Below are 23,453 nucleotides of genomic sequence, written 5' to 3'. Positions count from 1 at the left end.
CCTTTCTGGAAAGTTTGGTCTTTTGTCGTCTTTGGGTTATTTCCTTTCGGTTACTGAATTTGAAGATGTTGTTTTTGATCGCTATTTGTTCTGCAAGGCAGACTTCAGAATTGCAAACCTTGTCATGCAGAGATCTTTTTGATTATCATGCTGGATAAGGTGTAGATTCAGATGGTACCTGCCTTTATTCCAATGGTGGTTTCGGAGTTTCACTTGAACCAGTCTGTGTTACCATCCTTGTGTAAGTATATGGATTGTCAGGAATACAGGAAATTTGTGGCTGTTGGATGTGCAGCAGCACTTACTGTGTTATCTGAAGGTTACAAATGAGTTTTTTGGAAATTGGATTGGCTTTTTGTTCTTCACCGGGGGGGTGGGGGTGAAAAAGGGAGAGGCTGCTTCTTCAGACATAGTGGCTCATTGGATTAAGGAAGTAGTGTCAGTAGCCTATGTGGATTCCAGGAAGCCTCTTCCGAGGCAAGTCAGAGCACATTTGACCCGGGCACAGGCAGTTTCCTGGGCAGAATTGCATTTGCTTTCTCCGGCAGAGATCTGTAGAGCAGCAACATGGTCACCTTTTCATACGTTTTCCAGATATTACCGACTGAATTTGGCAGCGTGCGAGGATTCTACCTTTGCTAGGGCAGTGCTGTTTGGGCCTCAGGCAGCTTGCCGCCCTTCAGAGGAGTAGTTTTGGTACATCCCACTGGTGTGAACTGGCTTGCATGGATGAAGAGGAAGGTGAAATTACTTCTTACAGGATGCCTTACTTTGAGGAAAGGAAGTTAAGCCAATCCACCTTTCCACCCTTGACCGAATTTCTTCTGGTTTGCTAGATCCTTGTCAAAAAGGAATGAGGTTTAAGGATCTTTCATGCAGCTGGACAACTACAGATTGGGCAAGTGAGTTCTGTTCTTTTGCAATACTCTGATTGTCCTAAGGAACTATTGTTAGAGCTGAGTTCAGTGTTTCCATTTATCAGAAAAAAAGGAATCCACAAGTTTATTTAAAGTCTTTTCTGTACCCTCATTCAGTAAGTTTACCATCATAACGGTTTACAAAAAGGCACATAAAGTAATTAGCTAAAACATTATAGACGTGCCAACAATGCGCGGTAATAGGGTTCTTTCAATATAAAACTATTTGTTTTAAATTGAATAGTGTTTGATTATTTAATGAGTTTTATATACCGTCATTTGGTAAAGCCATCACAACGGTTTACAAAAGCTCAAAATGCAGGATTTTTAACAATTGAGCAAAAAGGGATAACAAGAAGTATATTAGACAAAGGAGAGAGATTCAATTGCAAAGATATTAACTGACATTTGCACTACAGGTTGCACTAAGGGGTTGCACAAAGGGGAGGGCCCCTTTGGCGCGCGGCGCCTGGTGGCAGGGCGCCTTTCAATGGTCAGAGCTGCCCCTGGTGACGGGGAGGGCTTCCAATCGGGTCTCTCCCTCACATTGCAGTTCTGTTTTTTTTCCTTTTTCAGTTTCAGGTGATATTTCTTTCTTCTCTTCTGTTCCCATGGCGATGGAGAAGTGCCGCAAGGCGCCCAAAGGTGATGGGTGGGCTGCCAGTTCAAGGGTTTAACAATAATATCGCATTCTACAATGTTTAGTGGTTAAGTGTCCACAGTTTGCTTTTGGAAAAATACTAACTGGATAGTGTTTGAACAGAGCTATATGAGGGTGGCATCAGCTAATCATCATTCTCAGTCTCCATGTACTGGTTAGAATGCACAATCCTCTGGTGTGAACTGGCTTGCCTTACTTTCAAGTCTATGCAGTATCAGCGCGTAGAAAGCAGGCTTTTGCTGCTGAGCACCCGCTTTAACACGCGCCCAACCACCTCTCCTGGGGACCTGATGCAATATTCAAATGACCTGCCCGAGCTAGGGAAAAATGTGCATCCTTAGCGCCTCGGGTACCTAGGAGAAGGTGGCTGGGAGCCCTGTCTGACCAGCTTTAAGCTTCCTCCCCCTAGGTCTGGCCTCCAATTGGTCCTTTTCACTGACGTGATAGTGAAAGGACTAATCGCCAATAAGTGAAGGAGTGAATAAATAAGTTCCCGACACTTTAATATTGATTTTTTTTCACTCCTTCACTTATTGCCAATTGGTCCCTTCACTGTCACATGTCAGTGAAAGGACCAATCCTTCTGAAAGGTGTGTCCTCTGCCTGGAGGCATTGCATGACGACAGGTTGCCGCGTGTGCTCTCAGATGACCACCAAGGCATGTCGTGCTTGGCTCAACAAGATGGAGAAGATCTTCAGGTCGAGGAAGTTCGAGGCATCAGCAGCATCGCACCGATGGACACCGAGCCATCAGCATCGGCGGGGCTGTTGGTCCCATTGTTGCTGTCGGCTGATAGGGGTGCCAGGGACTGGCCCCTGTGTCTCTCTTCCAAGTCAAAGATATTGAGTTCATAAGAACATAAGAAAATGCCATACTGGGTCAGACCAAGGGTCCATCAAGCCCAGCATCCTGTTTCCAACAGTGGCCAATTCAGGCCATAAGAACCTGGCAAGTACCCAAAAACTGTCTATTTCCTGTCGTGTAGCAGATGGACTCAAGACAAGTGGGTATAGTGTGCTCATGCTAGCAGTTGGAGACTGATCTGACGTCAGCACGGGTACATATACCCCCACAGGAAGTGAAGCAACTCAGTAATTTCCGTCTCCAAAGCAGTTTGGAGCTACCTCACGCTCGCTGAGCGTGTTTCCAAATTCTAAACTTCTACAAAAAAAAAAATCTCAACTTGCTGAAGACAAGCCTCGCACTCCTGCGGGATACCATTCAATTCCTCCCCCAGTTGAGTTTCCCGAGCTGACTTCCGTGGTCCCTCGGAGGTGAGAGCCTCGGTCCGGTGGCCGGGTCGCGGCAGGGACCTAGCTCCCGAGCGAGGAGGGCTCGGGCGTGGCATAGAGGCAGCCTCGGTCCCGGCGTGGACTTGGCCCCCGAGCGAGAAGGGCTCGGGCGCAGCCTAGAGGCAGTGGGTGCACTTCCTAGAGCGGCTGTGAAGGTACTTCCCCTCTCCCCCTGCAGCCAGAGACCGCCCGGGTTCCAGTCGGGAAGCGCCGAAGACAAGGTAAGGTGCACATCTTTACTGTGGTCTCTGAGGAAGTGTGGACTAGCTGGGCCTGCTTGCGAGGCAGCACCCCGAAGAAATGCCATATTTCTTAGTATTTGCATACTGCGATAAGCGCCCATTGCTCCCGCTGCCGTACGCTTTTTTCATAGGCGCACATTGCTTAGGCGCATGTTTCTAAGACGCCCGCTTGGGGGTGCACATTGCTTAGGCGCCCGCTCCTAGGCGCATGTTTATAAGACGCCCGCTCATAGGCTCACGTTTCTAAGACGCCCGCTCATAGGCGCATAGTCCGGTTGGGTGGTAATGGCAGACATGGAGCAGCAGGCATCCACGGAGCGGGCTCCTCCGGGCTCGGACATGCGAACTCTAAGTCTCTGCTCAGCATGTAACCTCAGAGCCACCCAGAGCGAGGACTCCCTATGTGCCCAATGTGAGGAGGCCATGGGAGCACCGGGCCAGAGCAGGTCCCAGCCCGGCGGTTCCTCGGGGACCACTCCAGACTTGGCAAGCAGCGGCGAGCAACCAGGGACATCAAAAGGCCTGGTGCCCCTACGGTCCAGATCTGGCCTCCTTTTCCTGGGTGGAGTTCTTCCAGGGACTTCACACCTTTGTTCAGATGCAGTCTGCCCCTCCAGTGGGTCCTTCCGTTCCGGTGGCCCCGGGCCCTGGACGCTCAACCTCGGCTCTGCCACTCCCCGCCCGGCAGCCCCGGCCTTGGAGATCCAGCTTGTTCCGGGGAGGGAGAAGAATTCCCCGAGGAGGGTGAACTTCCCTCGGGGACGGCTACATATCGGACCATGAGACGCTTCTTTCAAAAGGAAGATCTTCCAGGCTTGGTGTCACAATGCCTTTCAGAACTGGCCATTCCGGCCCAAAGCGCCCAGGGGGACCCGAAGATGAACCCTCTCCTGGAGGGTCTGCGCCAGACGGCCCACCATTTTCCTCTCTTACAGGCAGCACAGCAGCTGATTGAATTAGAGCGCTGGAGGCCTCTTTCCAAGGGGGTCGGGCATATACCCTCTGGACCCGACATCTAAGGAGCTTCTGGCGTGCCCCAAAGTAGACGCCATCGTTAGCGCCATTGTGAAGCGCACCACTATTCCGGTTGAGGGGGGAGCGGCCCTCAAGGATGCCCATGACCGACGCATGGACACCATTTTGAAGCAGGCTTTTGAGGTGGCAGCTATGTCCTTGCGACTTGCTGCACCGTGGTTACACGTTCCTGTTTGTCACAGGCCCGAACTAACACCCCTGGGGAAGACATGGAGTCCGCTCTCGCATATCTCACTGACGCAGCCTCCGACCTCGACCGTACGGCTGCCAAAGGAGTGTCCTCCTCGGTGGTGGCCCGGAGGCAGCTTTGGCTACGCAATTGGGCGGCCGACGCTTCCTCCAAGTCCCGCCTCATGAGAATGCCCTTTAAGGGTTCCGTACTGTTCAGCAGCGACCTCGAACAATTGGCTAGGACATGGGGTACCTCTCCATTACCCTGTCTCCCAGAAGACAGGTCTAGGAAGAGCCAGCACACCTTTTCAAGGCCACCTAGAGGTGGCAGCTCTCAGCGCTTCCACCCTTACAGGACCCGCTACCAAGCACCCTGTCCTCCGGCCAGGAATCAGCCCTTTTGGGCTAAGCACAAGAGGATACCCGGCCCGGGTTCTGGCCCCAGCCGGACGCCACAGTGACAATCAGCCGACCCATCCGGGGGTAGCGGCCATAGGGGGCAGGCTAACCCTCTTCTACCACAGGTGGGTCGAGATCACCTCGGATCAATGGGTCCTTACCATCATCTGAGAAGGATATTACCTGGATTTTCTTCGGCTTCCGCCAGCCAAGTTTGTGGAATCTCCCTGCTCACCTCTCAAGCAGACGGCATTGGAAGAGACCTTACTGAGGCTCCTGGCCCTAAGAGCCATAGTCCCAGTTCCTGCAGGGGAAACAAGTTCTGGGCATTATTTATTTCATAGTGCCCAAGAAAGGGGGCACTTTCCAGCCAGTCCTGGACCTGAAGTCAGTCAACCGACACCTCCGGGTCCCCAGCTTTCGCATGGAAACTCTGCGATCCGTCAAGAATGCAGTACGACCAGGGGAGTTTCTCACCTCCCTGGATCTGTCGGAAGCCTATCTACATATCCCGATTCATCAGGACCACCAGCGCTATTTACGCTTCAAAGTCCTCAATAAGCACTTCCAGTTCCGAGCCCTACCCTTCGGGTTGGCCACTGCGCCACGGATCTTTACCAAGGTAATCGTAATAGTGGCAGCAGCTCTCAGGAAGGAAGGAATTCTCATCCATCCCTATCTGGACGATTGGCTGATCAGAGCAAAGTCGCAGGAGGAGAGCCGCCGGGCAACCGGCAGGGTTATAGCCCTCCTGGAAAGCCTGGATTGGGTATTCAACTTAAGCAAGAGTTCCCTACAGCCGTCGCAGTCGCTGGAATATCTCGGAGCCCTATTCGATACCCAGGCGGACACGGTCAGTTGATATCAAAGCTTCAGAATTGTCTGCAGGTCCTGCTGCGCACCTTCCGGCCCACAGCTCGGGATTACCTGCAAGTCCTCTGCCTCATGGCATCCACTCTGGAAGTGGTCCCATGGGCGTGGGCTCATATGAGACCTTTGCAACATGCCCTCCTATCCCGGTGGAGCCCACGATTGCAGAACTACACTGTACACCTCCGTCTACCAGCCAGAGTATGGATTCAGCTACCATGGTGGTTGCAGCCCAGGCACTTGAGCCGGGGCTCGAGAATGTCCTCCCCAACCTGGACCCTGCTCACCACAGATGCCAGTTTGAACGGCTGGGGAGCACACTGCGAAACCTCACCGCCCAGGGGCGGTGGAGCAGAATAGTCGGGGTGGAAAATCAACTGACTGGAAGCAAGGGCAGTCAGGCTCGCATGCCTGCACTTTTCTCACAGACTCCGCAACAGAGCGGTCAGAGTGATGTCGGACAACGCGACCATGGTGGCATACATCAACCGACAGGGCAGAACCAGGAGTCAACAGGTATCCCTGGAGATCACTCCACTGATGATTTGGGCAGAAGCAAATCTCCAAGATATCTCCGCCATCCACATCGCAGGGATGGACAACGCCAAGGCAGACTTCCTCAGCAGAGAAAGCCTGAACCCGGGAGAATGGCAGCTGTCGCCCAAGGCTTTCCAGCTGATCGTAGACCAGTGGGGGACGCCGGGCATGGACCTACTAGCGGACTGGTCCAACTCCCAAGTTCCCAGATATTTCAGTCGCCGGCGGGATCCTCTATCCCAGGGGATCGACGCCCTGGTACAACCATGGCCTCAAGGGATTCTGCTATATGCCTTTCCTCCGTGGCCCCTGCTGGTCGCCATTCTACACAAGATTCAGCGGCACAGAGGCCTAGTTCTTCTAGTGGCCCCGGATTGGCCAAGAAGACCCTGGTACGCAGACATGAGAAGACTGCTGGCAGGGAGCCCATTACCCCTGCCTCCTTACCGGGACCTGCTGCGGTAGGGCCCCATCATCCACGAGGATCCGGCTCAATTCTCTCTTACAGTTTAGCCATTGAGAGGGCTCGACTGAAGAAGAGAGGTTACTCGGAGGCGGTAATCGATACACTCCTCCGAGCACGCAAGTTCTCCACATCGCTTACATATATAAGGATCTGGAGAGTTTTTGAAGCTTGGTGCGATTCTCAGAGCACCAATCCACATGCCACTAAGATACCTATCATTTTGGACTTCCTACAAGATGGGCTTCAGAAGGGTCTTTCTCTCAGCTCCATCAAGGTACAGGTAGCGGCGCTATCTTGCTATGGTCCCCGTAGGGATGGCAACACCATTGCCACACACCCTGATGTGTCACGCTTCCTGAAAGAAGTCAAGCACATTCGCCCGCCACTGAAGTGGCCGGTGCCTCTGTGGAACCTCAACCTAGTGTTGGATTTTCTAGCGGGATCCACCTTCAGGCCCCTGAGAGGTCTGTCCCTTCGTTTGTTGACCTTGAAGATGGTGTTCTTACTGGCGGTCTGTTCAGCCCATCGCAACTCAGAGCTACAAGCACTGTCCTGCCGTGATCCATTTCTCAGAATCACTCCAGAGGCTATCCATCTTTGCACAGTTCCTTCCTTCTTGCCGAAGGTCGTCTCACAATTTCACCTCAACCAAACCATATCCTTGCCCACTACGGATGGTTTGCAGAAGTCTGAAGAAGGTCAACTACTACGTCATCTCGACATTGGCAGATTACTGCCCAGATACCTGGACATGTCAGAACCAGTATGAAAGACGGACCACCTGTTCGTCCTGCACAGCGGGAAGAAACAAGGGGAAGCGGCCTCACGGCCGACCATCGCCCGCTGGATTAAAGAAGTCATCAAGGCAGCCTACGTAGAGGCAGTAAAGCCGCCTCCACTACAGGTCAAGGCTCATTCTACCCGAGCGCAAGCGGCCTCTTGGGCAGAAACCGGGATGCTGTCGCCGGCGGAGATATGTAAAGTGGCGACGTGGTCCTCCATACTTTCTCCAGATTCTACCGTCTGGACGTTCAGGCCAGGGAGGACAGAGCATTTGCGAGGGCAATCCTACATGGACCTCGGGCAGCCTCCCGCCCAGTCGGGGAGTAGCTTTTGTACATCCCACTTGTCTTGAGTCCATCTGCTACACGACAGGAAATGTAGAGATTACTTACCTGATAATCTCCTTTTCCTTAGTGTATGCAGATGGACTCACCATCCCGCCCGGCTGCCGGTATTCATGGAGATTCGCCGATTCACGTTAAGCCATGTTTTGCTTATATAGGGCCTCCGCCCTGCTGGGTGTCGACGCCTTCCGGTTGAAGAACGCTGGCGGACTCCAGCTACTATCAATCTGTCAGGGTAATCCTGTTTCTTTAATTGATCGGTCAGCTACACTTATATAGCTCATACAGCTTTTGCAAGGAGGATTACGGAGTTGCTTCACGTCCTGTGGGGGTATATGTACCCGTGCTGACGTCAGATCCGTCTCAAACTGCTAGCACGAGCACACTATACCCACTTGTCTTGAGTCCATCTGCATACACTAAGGAAAAGGAGATTATCATGTAAGTAATCTCTACATTCCATGTTACCATTGCTGATGGCAGTGGCTATTCTCTAAATGAACTTAATTGCAGGTAATGGACTTCTCCTCCAAGAAGTTATCCAATCCTTTTTTAAACACAGCTATACTAACTGCACTAACCATATCATAGTCATTAACCTCAGCACTGGGAAAAGACCGGGCCGTGCACTAAGGGAAGCCAAGGAAGCATCATCACCAGTCACCCTCCATGCAAGGTGGCGGGCTTGAGAAGGCACCAGCTCCTGCCGTGATGCCTCCAAAGCGACCCTGCGGCAAGGAGTACTCATCTTTCATTGATGCCGGGGCATCTGCGACTGTCTCCACCGGTCCTGGTGCCAGACACCAAGCACCCCTCATGCCTCCCAGTCTGTTTTGGCATCGGCAATTTTCGAGGAGGAGCTGGAACGCAGGGTTCAGCTGATAGGCAAGCAGGCATTGCAGGACATCAAACCGGTGGCACAGATTGGTGCCAGCACTGATGCTGCTGGAACTGCTGCTGGAACAGCTCAACATGCTTATCTGTGTTACTGACTCAGTTGACATCTGTTCCCGGGAGGCCGTCGATGCCCAGTAGAGCACAGATGCTTCCCCCGACTGATAGTGTTCGTTGCTGGTTCCTCCAAGAAGGAAGCTTTATTGAGGCTGGCAGAGACAGAGGCCTTCAGCTCCTTGTCCAGCTTTGCCGAGGCCGGCACTGGTACTACCTATGCCCATGCTTCTGGACAAAGGCACCCAAGACCTCATCCCCTGTACACTAGTGAGGATGAGCCCCGTATTACCTCTGGTGGGATGACACTGCAGAATTCTCTGAGGGTCTCCCTTCAGAACTCTTCCAGATGAGCAAAGGAGGTCTCCTCCAGAGGACCTAACCTTCACAGGTTTTGTACAGCAATGGTGGAGGCCATACCTTTTCAGTTAATGACTGAGGAGGATGCCAGGCATAAGATGCTGGAAATCCTCTAGTGTGTGGCGGTCCTGGTACACAAGATCTTTAGGAAGTTGCTGAAGATCTGGGAGCACCCCCTCACAGTACCTCCCGTTAACAGGAAGGTGGATGGGGTTTGCCTCGTCCAACAGACTACTGGATTTGAGAAGTCAGCTGTCACACCAATCTGTACTGGTTGAGTCTGCTCTCAAAACGGCCAAGTGCTCTCGGACCAACTCCTCGACATCCATGGGCAAGGATCATAGAGCGATGGACGCTCTTGGGAGGAAAGTGTTCCAAGGGACCATGCTTATTGCCTGCATTGCCTCTTACCAGCTTTACATCTGCTTAAAATCTGCTTATTATCTGATTGTTAACTTATCCATTAGCTCACCCTCTTGCTGTAATGCTTATGCCTACCTCTTTATCTTTCCCCTTCCCTTCTCTCCTCCACCCCCACCACCACCACCATAGAATTAACTCTGTATTCATCAGTGAAGATGGGGGCCCTCTCTGTTCCTTTTACCAGTACACTTTATTTAAACAATTCTTTTTGCTTCCAGTTTACATGTTATCAGTTTAACTTATTAATCAGTTCATATTTATTACCCTAAATCCCAGTTGATGTAAACCCTGTTCTATGTAATGGTATTACAAAATAGTTATATTGCTGTAAACCGATGTTGATGTTTCGCTGTAAACCGATGTGATATGTATTTTTACATGAATGTCGGTATAAAAAAGCTCTAAATACATGAGCCAGAACTCTCACGGCCTCTGGAAGCAGGTGCAAGAGATGCCCGAGCGATTGCTTCAACAGCAAGACTCTCTTCTTATTGCTGGTGCGTCAGGGCCTGGAGTGTGGGGAAACGCAAGGTTTGTTCAACCTATGTTTTCATGACAGCAGCAAGAGTCTCTGCAGTGGGAATTGGTACCCCGCGGAATGGTGTGGCTGCGGGCCTGGGATCTCCGTCTGAAGAGACAGGAAAGACTCGCTAACTTGCCATGCACAAGAGAGAATCTCTTCAGAGATAAGGTGAGGGACACGGTGGCCCAATTGCAGGATCACCATGAGACCCAACAACAGTTCTCCGCCAGCACTTCAGACCTGCCGTCCTCAGCCAGGAGGTCTGTGAGGAAGGGTCAGAGGAAGTCTTTCTACCACCAGAGGATACTATCCTCTGGTCCCTCACTCCCATTTGCAGAGCAAGAACTCATGGGACTGTCCCAGGCAAGAGAGCTCCCAAGCCCCAGCCAAATCCTGAGACGGAATTTTGACTGTGGATAGTAGGGAGTATAAGCCAGCCACTTGTATCAGAGATGCTGGACCTCCGGTTGGGGACAGGCTACAGTTCTTTGCGGATCAGTGGCCCAGTATAACCTCGGACCAGTGGGTCTTGTTCATCGTTCGGTCCTTGCATTTGGCCATCTAGGTGTTGGAGTCACTAGGGTCTGTCATAAACTACCCAAAATCCCATCTCAGCCAGTCACCTCGATTGAACTTCAAAGGGAGCCGCTCTAGATACGGCTCAGGCAAAAGCCTTCCTGCTGCGATCAAGGGTGGTCACCTTGGCATCCATAGCGGTGGTGATTCAACAGAGCCAGCAGGTTTCAGCTCAGCATATGTTGAGGCTGTTAGCTATAAGGCTGCAACCATCCATGTCACTCCCTTGGTATGCTTACACATGCACAGAGCCCAATGGACCCTGAGGTCACAATGGCGCCAGAGCACGTAAAACCTCCGGGCTCACATCTGAGTCACTCCACTTCTCTAGGGCTCTTTGTCCTGGTGGGAGGTGCTCTCGAATTTGGAACAGGGAATATATTTTCAAAATCCCCCTACCCAAATTCTCCTAGCCACAGGATGTATCCACCTCGGGGGTGGGGAGCTCAAGTAGAGGGGTTCCATACCCAGGAAGCACAGGGTCAAACTTCCTGGAGCTCTGGGTGATCAAGTACATGCTATGGACTTTCAGAGATTGGCTGTACAGCAAGATTGTCCTGATACAACCAGGTTGTTATGCGTTATGTCAACAAGCAGCGAGGCACAGGGTTGTACCTCCTGTGCCAGGAAGCGGTCCATATCTGGTCCTGGGCTCTGTCCCATGGGATGGTACTCAGGGCCATGTATCTGGCCGGAATGGAAAATGTGATAGTGGACAGGCTCTGTTGTGCCTTCAGACCCCACGAGTGGTCTCTGGACCCAGGGGGTAGAGAACTGGATCTTCCATCTCTGGGGAAGTCCATATGTGTACTTGTTTGTGTTCCTCTACTCACTTCTGCTCCCTGTACAGGTCAGATGGCAAACCAGCCTCAGCACCTTTGCCAGACATTGGGGCAGGTGTCTTCAGTACACATATCCTCCGATTTCTCTAGTTGCGAAGACTCTCTTGAAGCTTTGCGAGGCGTGAGGGACTGTGATCCTCTTAGCTTCTCATTGGCCAAGACAGATTCGGTTTTCACTCCTTTCGGGAGTTGTCCATCTGGAAACTAAGTCTGGGGACTTACCCAGATCTCATCACGCAAGATCAAAGCAGGCTATGGCATCCCAACTTCCAGGCCCTGTTGCTCATAGCCTGGATGTTGAGAGGTTGATTCTGCAGCTGCTTGATCTTCCTGAAACTTTCTCGGGTCCTGGTAGCTTCCAGAAAGCCTTCCACTAGAAAGTCCTACAGACTGAAGTGGAGGTTTTCTGTGTGGTGTGAGCAGAAGGCCCTAGATCTATTCTCCTGCTTCATGCAAAAACTGCTAGACTACCTTCTACACCTATAAGAGGCTGGCTTGAAAACCAACTGTTTAGTGTTCATCTCTGTGCAATTGGCACATACCACCAAGGTGTAGATGATATGCCCATCTCTGTACAGCTTATAGTTGTACATTTCATACAGGGCCTGCTTCAATTGAAGCCTTCCCTAAGGCCTCCTGTGTCTTGGGACCTCAACGTGGTATTAGCTCAGCTAATGAAAGCTCCTTTTGAGCCACTGCACTCCTGTGACCTGAAGTACCTGATCTGGAAGGTCTCTTCTCCAAACTGTACAGCCCTAACTTTAGCCTTTCCTCATAGGGCAGCTTTTCCATGCCCCTTATCATTTTGGTCTCCCTTCTCTGAACTTTCTCCAGTGCAGCTATATCCTTTTTGAGATGCGGTGACTAGAATTGCACACAATATTCAAGGTGCGGTCTCACCATGGAGCGATAAAGGCATAATGACACCCACCATTTTATTTTCCTTTCCCTTCCTAACATTGTTTGCTTTATTGATCGCCACAGCACACTGGGCCAATGATTTCAATGTATTATCCACTATGACACCTAGATCTCCTTCCTGGATGGTAACTCCTAAGTTAGAACCTAACATTGTATAACTACATCAAGGGTTATTTTTCCCTATATGCAACACTTTGCACTTGTCCACGTTAAACTTAGTCTGCCATTTGGAAGCCCAATCTTCCAGTCTCACAAGGTCCTCCTGTAATTCAACACAGTCCGCTTGAGATTTAACTAGTCTGCAATGACCTTTCTAGGTCATTTATAAATATGTTAAAAAGCACCGGTCCAAGATGTGGCAGAATTGTTGGGATTTGAAAGGGTTTAGTTTAATATATTTTTAGTCAGCTAGCTTTTGGTTTTAATGTATTTTAGTCATGTACCATGTTTTGTTTTTAGTATATATGTGTTTGAAGGTTGCTACTGCAACTTCAATCAATGTAAACCGCCTTGAAATGAACTTGAAAGCCGGTATATAAGATTGAATAAATAAATAAAAATAAATACAGATCCCTGAGGCACTCCACTGCTTACTTTTTTCCACTGTGAAAACTGACCATTTAATTCTACTGTTTCCTGTCTTTTTTTAACCAACTTGCAATCCAGAAAAGGACATAGTCTCTTATCTATTAATATCTGAAATGCAGTTAATGCTTTGTTAGAATATTGAGTAACTTTCTAGACTGCACAACATGTAAGTAACTGATGTCGCAAAGAAAGCTGTGTTCTCTCTCTCTCTCTCCATCTGCTGATAGGGAGGATTGGTATAGCAAGACCAAAGGAAGGGAAATAAGTAAAAAAAAAATTTCGTCTTGGATAAGTCCTAGAGGAAAAGTTGCAAACAATTAGCCAGGTAGACTTGAGAGAGCCACATGACATATCTTAGGTTTCACTACAATGCAAGTAATGTTTTCAGATTTATCAATAGAAACCTAATTTTTAGCTCGGAAAAACCTTTGGAAATTGTTCCACTGGAGCAAAATGGATAAGTGTCCCTACACATCCTTCCAGACCAGTTGTTGGCAGCTGTCTTTTAACAAATGCTTATTGTAACCACTTTGAATGTTAGTGATACAAATCCTGAAAATGCTGCTGAACTTTCAGTTTTTTAAATCTAAATATATTTTTAAATGCTATAATTGCAGAAGTCATCTTTCATCCGTTTTCAATACAATTTTGTGTGGGACTCTACAGTCCATATATTTGCTTTGGCCTAACTTCTATACCCTCTGTTTGGGATCTTGGTGCTTAACTGGTTATGGCTGTTACCCTTCTTCTTTGATTCAAATGAACCTTATTCAATATAGATTTTTTTCCCAAAAGCACATAATTGAGAAGTCCTTTTTGAATAAAGCACTAAATTATATATATCTATGTTGCTATGGGGGAAACTAGAGTTATAGGACCGCTGTTTCTTCATCTATAAAATTAACTTTACTTACTATTTTCGTTCTATTGAAGGGTCAGTTTTCATCAAGCCCTATCCAAGGCGGTAGACGAGCTCATAGCTTGGGAAGCATAACCAGTCCTATGTTTCCAAGAAAATCGCCTCCCAGTATTGCTTCACCTACTTGCTCACCTATATCTGTTCAAAGAGATACTCCAGCATCAGGTAAATACAACACTTTTAAGAAATGTGTTACATTTTGTAACTTGGAACAGAAACTATTTCTTTGATCTTGTTTTCAAAGAAAGATTGCTAACATAAGGATCAATTTGCCTTTTGGCACAAAGGAGGCTGAGGAGAATAAGAATTTGTACAGGCTGCTCAGGATGTTCAATGAAGCTTTTTGGGCCCACCCTATTCAAAACCATGGCATGCATTAGTGGATCAATTCTCCTACATACATTTCATTTTCTCCAAGGATTAGCAGGATCGTAGTCTTCGCACAGGGTGACATCACATGGAGCCCCAACACTGAAAACAAATGTCAAAGTTTCTAGAACTTTGACTTGTCACACTAGCCATGCCCTATACCAGGGGTCCCCAACCACCAGGCCGTTGGGGGTTTTTGCCGGTCCGCTGCACCGCTCTCCCCGGCTGTCGCTGCTGTGGGGAGGCGGGGTGAGGCTGGAGACCCACCTCCTCCAATCCCAAAAGGGAGGAGGCATGACCCAAAAAGCCAATTAGCACGTCGCGGCTGAGCGGTGAACCACTGCTGTGCTGTGTGCCGGATACACACAGCAAGAAGATCAGCAGGGCCGTGGTGGAATTCACGTCACCACGGCCCGAAGAACACAGTCACGTCTAAACGTGCAGATGCTCCTCCTCCTTCCTGCCCATGCAGCCCCGGAAGAAAAATGTTGCCGAAGCCATGCTCCTCCTCCTTCCTGCCGCACGGGCAGGAAGGAGGAGGAGCATCAGCTACGTGCAGAAGAGGAGCAGCATGGCCCGATAAGACCAGGGCCACTGCAGAGCCCATCCTGCAGCGGCCCGTGAAGAGGGGGCCTGGAGGTGAGAGAGAGGCTGAGGGTTTGTAGAGTGTACGTGTGCGTATATGAGATGAGTTGAGAGACTGTGTGTGGGAGTGAAGACCTGAATGTTTGCAGAGATAGCATGTGAGAGCCTCTGTGTGTGTGACAGCATGTGACAGTGAGAGCCTGTGTGTGTGTGAGAGAGAGAAAGCATGTGAGAATGAGGACCTGACTGTGTTTGAGGGAAGAAGAAAGATGGAGAGAAAAGAAATAGGAAAAAAGACAATATAAAAGGAACTGGCAAAAAAAATAAAGGGGGGGGGGATGCCTGTGACCAACTAATTAGAAAACTAAGATCAGGAGGGGGCGCTCTTGCGCGGAATCCAAGATGGCCGCCTAACGCTGAGCTCCGGGAGACTTCGCTCTATATTGAAGGGAATTCTGCAATTGTAATAACCCTCCTTCTCTCCTGAACCATTGGCCTCTACACTAACGATGTCTACAACTAAGCCAGGCAAAATTGAGGCTGCGTTTGCGACTGGTGCGGGTACAAAACGATCTAAGTCTGACCCACTCTCGCCGGACAAGGCCGTCCCTGCTAAACAAATGGCGTCTGCAGATCTCGTCTTGGCTGAACTAAAAGCTTTAAAGGCAATGCTGCAAACCAACACGGACAACACCATTGCGATTAGAGCGGACTTGCAGAACCTTACTAATCGGTTCGATCAGCTTGCACATCGCTTAGACGACGCTGAAAATCAGGTATCTTCGCTATTAGTCACTGCGACGTCCATACCTAAAATGGAGAAGGAGTTGGAAGTCCTGCGTCATGACTTCGAGGACCTTTCCAATCGTAATAGGAGGAACAATGTTCGTATCTTGGGTATCCCCGAGGGCATGGAAGGTACAGATATTTTTGCTTTTCTTTCACGAATGATCCCGGAAGTTTTGCAACTTACCTTCACTCCCCCATTGGAATTTGAACGGGCGCATCGAGTACCATCGCGTCCTCTCCGGACCTCGGCCCCCCCTCGACCTATCATCTTTAAACTTTTGCGCTACCCACAGGTCCTCCAGATCTTCTCTGCGGCCAAATCCAAATCTCCTCTCCAACTGCAGGGATCACATATTTTATTTGTGCCGGATTTGGCGAAGACAACCGCTGCCAAGCGCAAGGCTTTTCTGGAGATGAGGCCCCGTCTTCATGCCCTTGGGGCTAAATTTGGGCTCTTATACCCAGCCATGATGCGAGTTACCCATCGGAACAGTACACAGCTTTTTCACGCACCGGATGATCTAGGCGCGTATCTGCAATCGGTGGAGGGTTTACAAGATATGGTTACCTGACTACTTTGGGTTAACCTCTGATTTTTCCCTTTTCTTCTACGGATTCCCGTGGACGTAACTTCAATATTCAATCCCGTGAAGCTCTAGGTGGCCCCTGGCCTCTTGAGGCCCCATTTTGCTTGTTATGAGTGACAGTCATTTACTGTTAATGGCTGTCTGGCGTTCTTGTTTTGCACCTTTTCTTGCTACATGGTTCGCTGATGCCTGGATACTGGACTCCTCTGTTCATCCTTTTCTGGTTTTTCCTTTTCCTTTTTTTTCTGCGCCTCCTTGGATTTTCATATATCGTCAGCTTTCAGGATGTCAGATAAGCTATATACGTCTGTTTGATCATATCTATCCTACCCAATGGCATCCACCATAAATTCCATCACGGTGGTATCGCTTAATGTCAATGGGTTTAATCATCCGATTAAGCGTAAGAAGATCTTGACTTACTTACAAACATTGAACACTGATGTCGCCTATTGCAAGAAACTCATTTGTCAACTACAGAATCTATCAAGCTCAAGCAACAATGGGTTGGTCAGGTTTTTTTCAGCCCAGCTCATAAGAAGAAACGTGGTACTGCTATTTTGGTTCATAAACGCCTGGATATCTCTGTTTTACATCAGGAAATGGACGTAACAGGACGTTGGAATATCTTGCAATTCAAGTTACAAAATGGATTCTATACCATCCTCAATTTGTACGCTCCGAATGCAGACGACCCTGTTTTTTTTCAGGATGTTTTTGCGAGGCTGTTGACTTTAGAGCAGTTCCCCTTGCTCATTGGAGGGGACTTCAACCAGCCATTGGATCCTCTCCTGGATAAAAAGACTGAGGTCCGATATACGAAGTCAAAAGCTACTTCTGCTCTAAATTGTCTCATTTCCCAATTCGGCCTTCTTGACCCGTGGAGACTTACTCATCCTACTGCTAAAGACTTTACATTCTATTCTGCCCCGCACTCGTCTTACTCCAGACTGGACTATTTTCTCACTTCCAGCTCCCTTCTACCGCATATTAGTAACCCTACAATTTGCTCCATCCTAGTCTCGGACCATGCTGCTGTTACCCTTCAAATTCGCCTAGTCTCTCCAATACGTATGGATCGGCAATGGAGATTCAATGCTTCTCTCCTTTCGGACTCTGCATTCCACACCTTCCTCACTGAAAAGACAGCTCAATACTTTGCCACCAACTCGGCCTCCGCCTCCTCACCGGCCATACTTTGGGACGCCTATAAAGCTACTATAAGAGGAGACATCATTAGTTATTCCTCCTACCAGAAACGTGTCCAAAGACAGGCTCTTCAACAGTTACAAACCATCACCGAACAACTGGAACATATGCATTCCCAATCTCCTTCAGCTCATACTTTAACACAGTTATTAAAGGCACGTTATGAATATAATAAGCAACTTAGCTCACAGGTACATCTCCATCTTTTTCATTCCAAGACGCAATACTATGCGGAAAACAATAAATGCGGTAGACTCTTGGCCTCATATCTTCAAAAAAAAATCTGAACGATCACGAGTAGCCAAGATCACTACCTCCTCTGGCGATATTGTCACCACTGATAAGGAGATTTTACAATCCTTTCGTGATTTTTATGCACAGCTTTATCAATCATAAGTGTCTCCAACTCCAGACGTCTTTGAATCTTTCTTCGCTGCTTTGGACCATCCACATCTTACTGACGCACAGCGCCAACTTTTGGATACGCCGATCAGCGGGGAAGAAATATCGGCTGCCATCATGTCTTTACCGTTGGGAAAAGCTCCAGGCCCGGATGGTTTCAGCACTGACTTTTATCATACTTTTAAACAAATTTTGTCTCCCCATTTGTTAACCTTTTATTCGTCTTTCTCCTCTGCCAATGCTGTTTCCTCATCTTTTACTGATGCTAGGGTGGTGGTAATTCCAAATCCAGGTCGAGATCCTTCTTCCCCCTGCTAATTATAGGCCTATTTCACTTTTAAATGTGGATTACAAAATTTTCACTAAATTGCTCGCTACTCGCCTCTCTAGAGTTCTTGGTTCCCTTATCCATGTTGACCAATCAGGTTTTCTCAAAGGTCGGCTCATTGCTAACAACACCCGGCTGTTACTTCATGTCCAAGAATCCCTATTCGACACACATGAACCGGCCATTGCGGTCTCACTCGACGCTGAAAAGGCATTCGATCGTATTGAATGGCCTTTTCTCTTCGAAACCATGTCTAGATTTGGATTTGGCAGTGTCTTCACTGGGTGGATTCGATTACTTTATCGGTCCCCTCTTGCTTCCCTTTTTGTTAATAATCAGGTTTCCCCGTCATTCTCCCTACATAGAGGAACTCGTCAAGGATGCCCCATTTCTCCCCTTTTATTCGATCTGGCTCTGGAACCCTTACTTCTCGCTATTCGCCAGTCTTCTGTTATTTCTGGTGTTATTATTGGGGATGGGGAATACAAGCTTTCTGCATATGCAGATTATGTGTTACTTTTTTTGACTCTCCTGAGACCTCCTTACCTCAACTCTTTTCGCTTATTGATTCTTACTCTGTCCTATCTGGGTACAAAGTGAATTGGAGCAAAACAGAATTTCTACCTTTGAACACTCTTTCTCAAACGCTGGACTTCTCCTCCTTTCCCATACAGAAAGCGAAGTCAGGCTTAAAATATTTGGGCATCCGTTTTTTCTCGGATCCTCAGGACACTCTTCGTACATGTGAACAATCCACCCTGGAGCATCTTAAGGATGTAACTCTTCGTTGGTCTCCTCTTCATCTGTCCTGGTGGGGTCGTCTAGACACTATTAAAATGACCCTGGCCCCGCAAATTACCTTTAAATTGGCCATGCTCCCCATTTTCTTTTCCACTGATTTTTATAAACAAATTGACCGAATTTTGCTCCAATTCCTTTGGCAAAATAGAGTACCTAGGATTGCACTCAGAAAATTAAAAGCACCAAAAGATGGAGGAGGGGTTAATTTTCCAGATTTCCGTAGATATCACTTGGCCTTCATCTTGCAGCAAAGTTCACATCTCTTCAACTCAGAGGCTCTTCAATTCGAATCGCCTCGTTGGTTATCTATTGAGCGCTCACTTATTTGTCCAACCCCTAACCTCGCATTTCCTGGTGTACTTTTTTCTTCCCATAGTACACGTAACAGAATTTTGCTTTCCTTACATCAAGCCTTAAAAGAATTTGATCAGCTATGCCCTAATGATAAACCCACCTGGTTAAATTCCACCTATCTTCCTATTTGGAACACACATAAAATTCGTGTTGCTGGACGTCCTGTCAATTGGCCCATCTGGTATAATAGGGGAATCTGGTACCTTTCCTCCATTGTTTCACATGGTAGCGTGCTTTCTTTTTCTTCTCTACAAGCACTATTCCGTCTTCCTCCTACTCAATATTATGCTTGGCTACAACTTAGGGATGCTCTTAAGGAGCTTGACTTACATGCCATGCATCTTGACCAACAGCCTTATTTGCTTTCCTTTTTCGCAGACGTAGGCACTCATCGACATCTCGCTTCTAAATTGTATAAATTGCTCTGCACTCTTTCCCTCCCCAACTCAGCCCTTGCTCTTCAGCGCACATGGTCTGCTGAGTTAGCAGTCCAACCTCCCGCTGCCAGATGGAAACATGTTTGGTCCATCTCCATACGCATCTCCTTATCCACTAGTCTATCCCAGACGGCCTTTTTTATTATACATAGAGCCCTCTGGACTCCCTGGAAACTTCATAGGGCGTCACTTCTACCCTCCCATCGGTGTTGGTCATGCCATAATGTGAAGGCCTCTTTAGAACATATGCTTTTCACCTGTCCGTTTGTCTACAATTTCTGGATACAAGTTTGGACTAGAATATTGTCTATACTTCCCTTACCTAGAGCAATTACCTACGATTTGGTGATCCTAAGAGGAGCACATCCTGTCATCGACCTCCCACTTCCACATCGGAAGCTCCTCGACTTCCTCCTTCTAGTAGGGTTACACACCATCACTTCCAACTGGAAACGGAGTGACTTCCTCTCGGAAGCTTTATGGTGGAACACTGTTTGTTTATACAGCAAATATGAGAGGGCTATGGCCATAAAATATAATCGCTTGGCCACATGGGATCGCATGTGGAAACCCCTTGACAATTACACCTCCTAACATGCTCATACCCCACTTCACCTGCTTATACTGATCATATATCGTTAAGTTGAAATTCAAGGATGGTCGCATTTCTTCTTCTTCTTTTTCTTTCTATTTCTTTTTCTACCCTCTTTACCTTTCTTTTCTTCTCTTGCTCTTCCTGTTACCTGCTGGTTCTAGTGTCCTGCATTATTTTTTGGTTTTTCGCTCTGCGATGTATATGCATTATGATTTTGTTATTATGTTTTCCTTTTGTTGTTGTTCTTAATTGACGTGCTGTATTTGATGTCCCTTGCTGTCACGGACTGTCTGTTTGTACGCACTGTCTGTATTTCTTTAATAAAAATATTTCAACAAAAAAAAAAAGAAAACTAAGATCAGACAGCAGATGTAAAAAAAAAAAAAAATTACTTTTTACTGATTGGCACATGTAATCTTTGGGAATGTGCAAGAGTAGCACTTTCTCTATGCGGATCTCACAATGTACAAGATCAGCATGGAGGAACTGGAAGCCCATGGGGCCTGCACAGAGGAGGCAGTAGAATGGGTTTCAGTGCCAGTAGCAGCAGTTAGCACCTCCCCAATAGCCACGCAGCAGCAGTGACAGTGGCAACAGAGGAATGAGAGAGGCTCTGAGGTTGTGAGGGAGCCAGTGAGTGTGAGAGCATGAGAAAATCCAGGGGAGTAAGAGTGTGTGGAGGGGGAGAGAGTATCTTACAGCCTGAGAGTGTCTGTGAGAGCGAGAAGTTATGGTTGGGTATAAGAGCATGAATGTGTATGTATGTGTGAGAGAGAATGGACATGTGAGTATGTGTGAGAGAGGATAACCTCCTAATCCTCGACAATATCAGGGTGACTGGAAATCAAGAGCTCCCATGTATGGATAGCAGGGGCTTTTTAAAATCCTTATTAGTTTTAATTATTGGGTGTTTGATATATGTGCTGTTTGAAATATTTTATTGGTGTTTGGAAACTGTAAAATAATGTTTGGGAAACTGTAAAAAAATGTATATGATTTTAATTAATAGAAATTCTATTTATCAGTAGTTTTAAAATCTTTTATTAGTATGGTTTTACTATTAAACTGATGCTTTGTGTTTCTTGATTTTGTTTTATGAGGAATGGTGGTTCTGTTTTTCCATTGTTAATACACAGTCTGGCTTCTTGGGGTTTCCATTTCAGTTTTTACTAATTTGTGCTCCTTTATTTTGTATTCTGTATTTGGTGAGGGTCTGTCTCTGCTCTTGGTGTGACCATGAGAGATTCTGCTAGCATGTAGTGTCTGTAGAGGGATCTATAGCAATCGGGTTTGTTTTGTTTCCTCAGTAGGTGATGTATTGTTATCCTTGGACCCAGTGTAATATTTACCCTTATTCGCAGGTAGGGTGGTTATTGTTTCAGTCCTTGGTGTTATTGTTAATGTTACGATGGGATTGCAGTATAGATTGAGTGTCCTTTTTTTTTTTTTTTTTTTGTGGGGTTTTGTGTTAGTTCACAATGTGTCTGGCAGTGGGAAGGTGTTTGTGCTGCTGTTACTGTGAGGTGACACCAGAATTTGAAAATATTTTTTAGTATGATGAGCTGTAAGGGAAACATCCAAGCTCCATTGTTTGGGGGAATTTCAGTGGATGCACAGAGTTAGAGAACTGGAGGTGCAGGATTTATAAATGTCATAATTAAATAAGTATGCACTAAAATCCAACCCCACCCTGCTGGGCCATGGAAAATGGTCTTGCTTGAAGCCGGTCCCTGGTGCAAAAAAGGTTGAGGACCACTGCCCTATACGACATATCCAAGCGGGGGTCCCTCTTCAGTTTCTTTTTCCACGGTGCTGTAGCATCACGGTTGATGAGCTCATTTGTGGCCTTTTTGGCTTCTTTTGGAAAATGTTTTCTCACAGGACAAGCAGGATGGTAGTCCTCACATATGGGTGAAATCATCAGGATGGAGCCCAATCACGGAATACTTTTGTCAAAGTTTCTAGTGCCAGCATGGCACTAACCCTACATCCAACAGGGATCTCCCTTCAGTCTCTTTTTTTTTTTTTTTTCCACGCAGCTTTAACCATGCAAATTTTTGGAGCTCTTCACAAGTTCCTGACAGGAATTTTCTTCTCAGGAAATTTGTTTAAAAACTTGCAAAGGTTTATACCCCCTAGGGGTCTCCCTTCTCCGCCGTAGATTGCTGTGTCCGTACGGTAAGTTTGCCCAGTTTTTCAATCTGTTCCCGGCAGGGACTGGTGTAGGCCTTATTGGCACTGACCGCAGCCAGCCTAAATTTTTCAACGGACACGATGGTGACGGGTTTTCGTCGGTGCCCTGACTGCCCAAGGACAATGTCAATCACAGACCCTCATTTAGTCTGAGTATTGTCTCGGCCCGTCGCACGATGTGGAGATGTGTACCAATTGTGCACAAATGACCCCGAAGGGCCTTCAGGCACGTTTGGAAAAAATGTTGCTCTTATTTCAGCGCCCGTCTTCAGACGCCATCGACTCCGTCCCCAACGAAGCAACATCATCGCTCTGATGCTGAGGAGTTCCCGATCGGTGTCTGTCTTCGGCGTCCCCATCATCGGTGCTGGAGTCAGGAAAGGATAAGCATCGGAGGCCGATGCCTTCGTCTTCGGGGTCACCGGTGGTGTCATCGTCTAGTCTAGAGCCACCGAAGAAGAAAACCCAAGCTGAGGAGCATAAATCATCCTCTAAGCCAGATGCACCAAGGCGTCCCTTGCCTTCGGTGGGCGTGGCCACTGAGACTCCACCGGGACAGGTGGACCCTCTGCCATGCTTCCCACTCCGGACCTGGGGCTCACCAACCCAGCATCCCAAGAGGAATTGCACCGGATCGTGCAAGAGGCACTGGTCCAGGCTGTTCAAAGCCTCTCAAGACCACAGACACCGGTACCCGTGCCGGAATCGGTACCGATGCCACCGATGCTACTCCCTCTCCTCTATAAGCTCTGTGCTCATCGGTGCCCTGCCGGGGGCACTGAGGAAATCACCGATCAACACCCATTCCGCTCTTGTCGAATGAAGAGGACCTGTCTAGGCCAGAGCCCGTTCTGGGGCCTTCAGGAGTGCCAGCACAGAGGAGACTGGTGAAGTCATCGATGCCACTTCACCCGGTGCCATATCTAGATTTATTGGTGCCAAGGCCTGGACCATCTATGCCAGCACAGATACCTTTGGTGCCAAGA

General features: G+C 48.0%; 1 protein-coding gene across 4 annotated transcripts in view; it reads left to right on the top strand.

Moving 5' to 3' along the window:
- Positions 1 to 23,453, top strand: part of BORA (BORA aurora kinase A activator) — a 273,505-nt gene that overhangs the window by 177,058 nt on the left and 72,994 nt on the right. For all 4 annotated transcript variants that reach the window (XM_029603007.1, XM_029603005.1, XM_029603004.1 and 1 more), the window contains one exon: positions 13,833 to 13,983. In XM_029603007.1, coding sequence (XP_029458867.1) covers positions 13,833 to 13,983 — 151 coding nt within the window. The remainder of the gene's footprint in view (positions 1 to 13,832; positions 13,984 to 23,453) is intronic.

The sequence above is a fragment of the Rhinatrema bivittatum genome, chromosome 5 (assembly GCF_901001135.1).
Source record: "Rhinatrema bivittatum chromosome 5, aRhiBiv1.1, whole genome shotgun sequence".
In the NCBI taxonomy this organism is placed as follows: domain Eukaryota; kingdom Metazoa; phylum Chordata; class Amphibia; order Gymnophiona; family Rhinatrematidae; genus Rhinatrema; species Rhinatrema bivittatum.
Note: the sequence above shows the minus strand (reverse complement) of the source record. Positions and strands in the feature narration are given on the sequence as shown.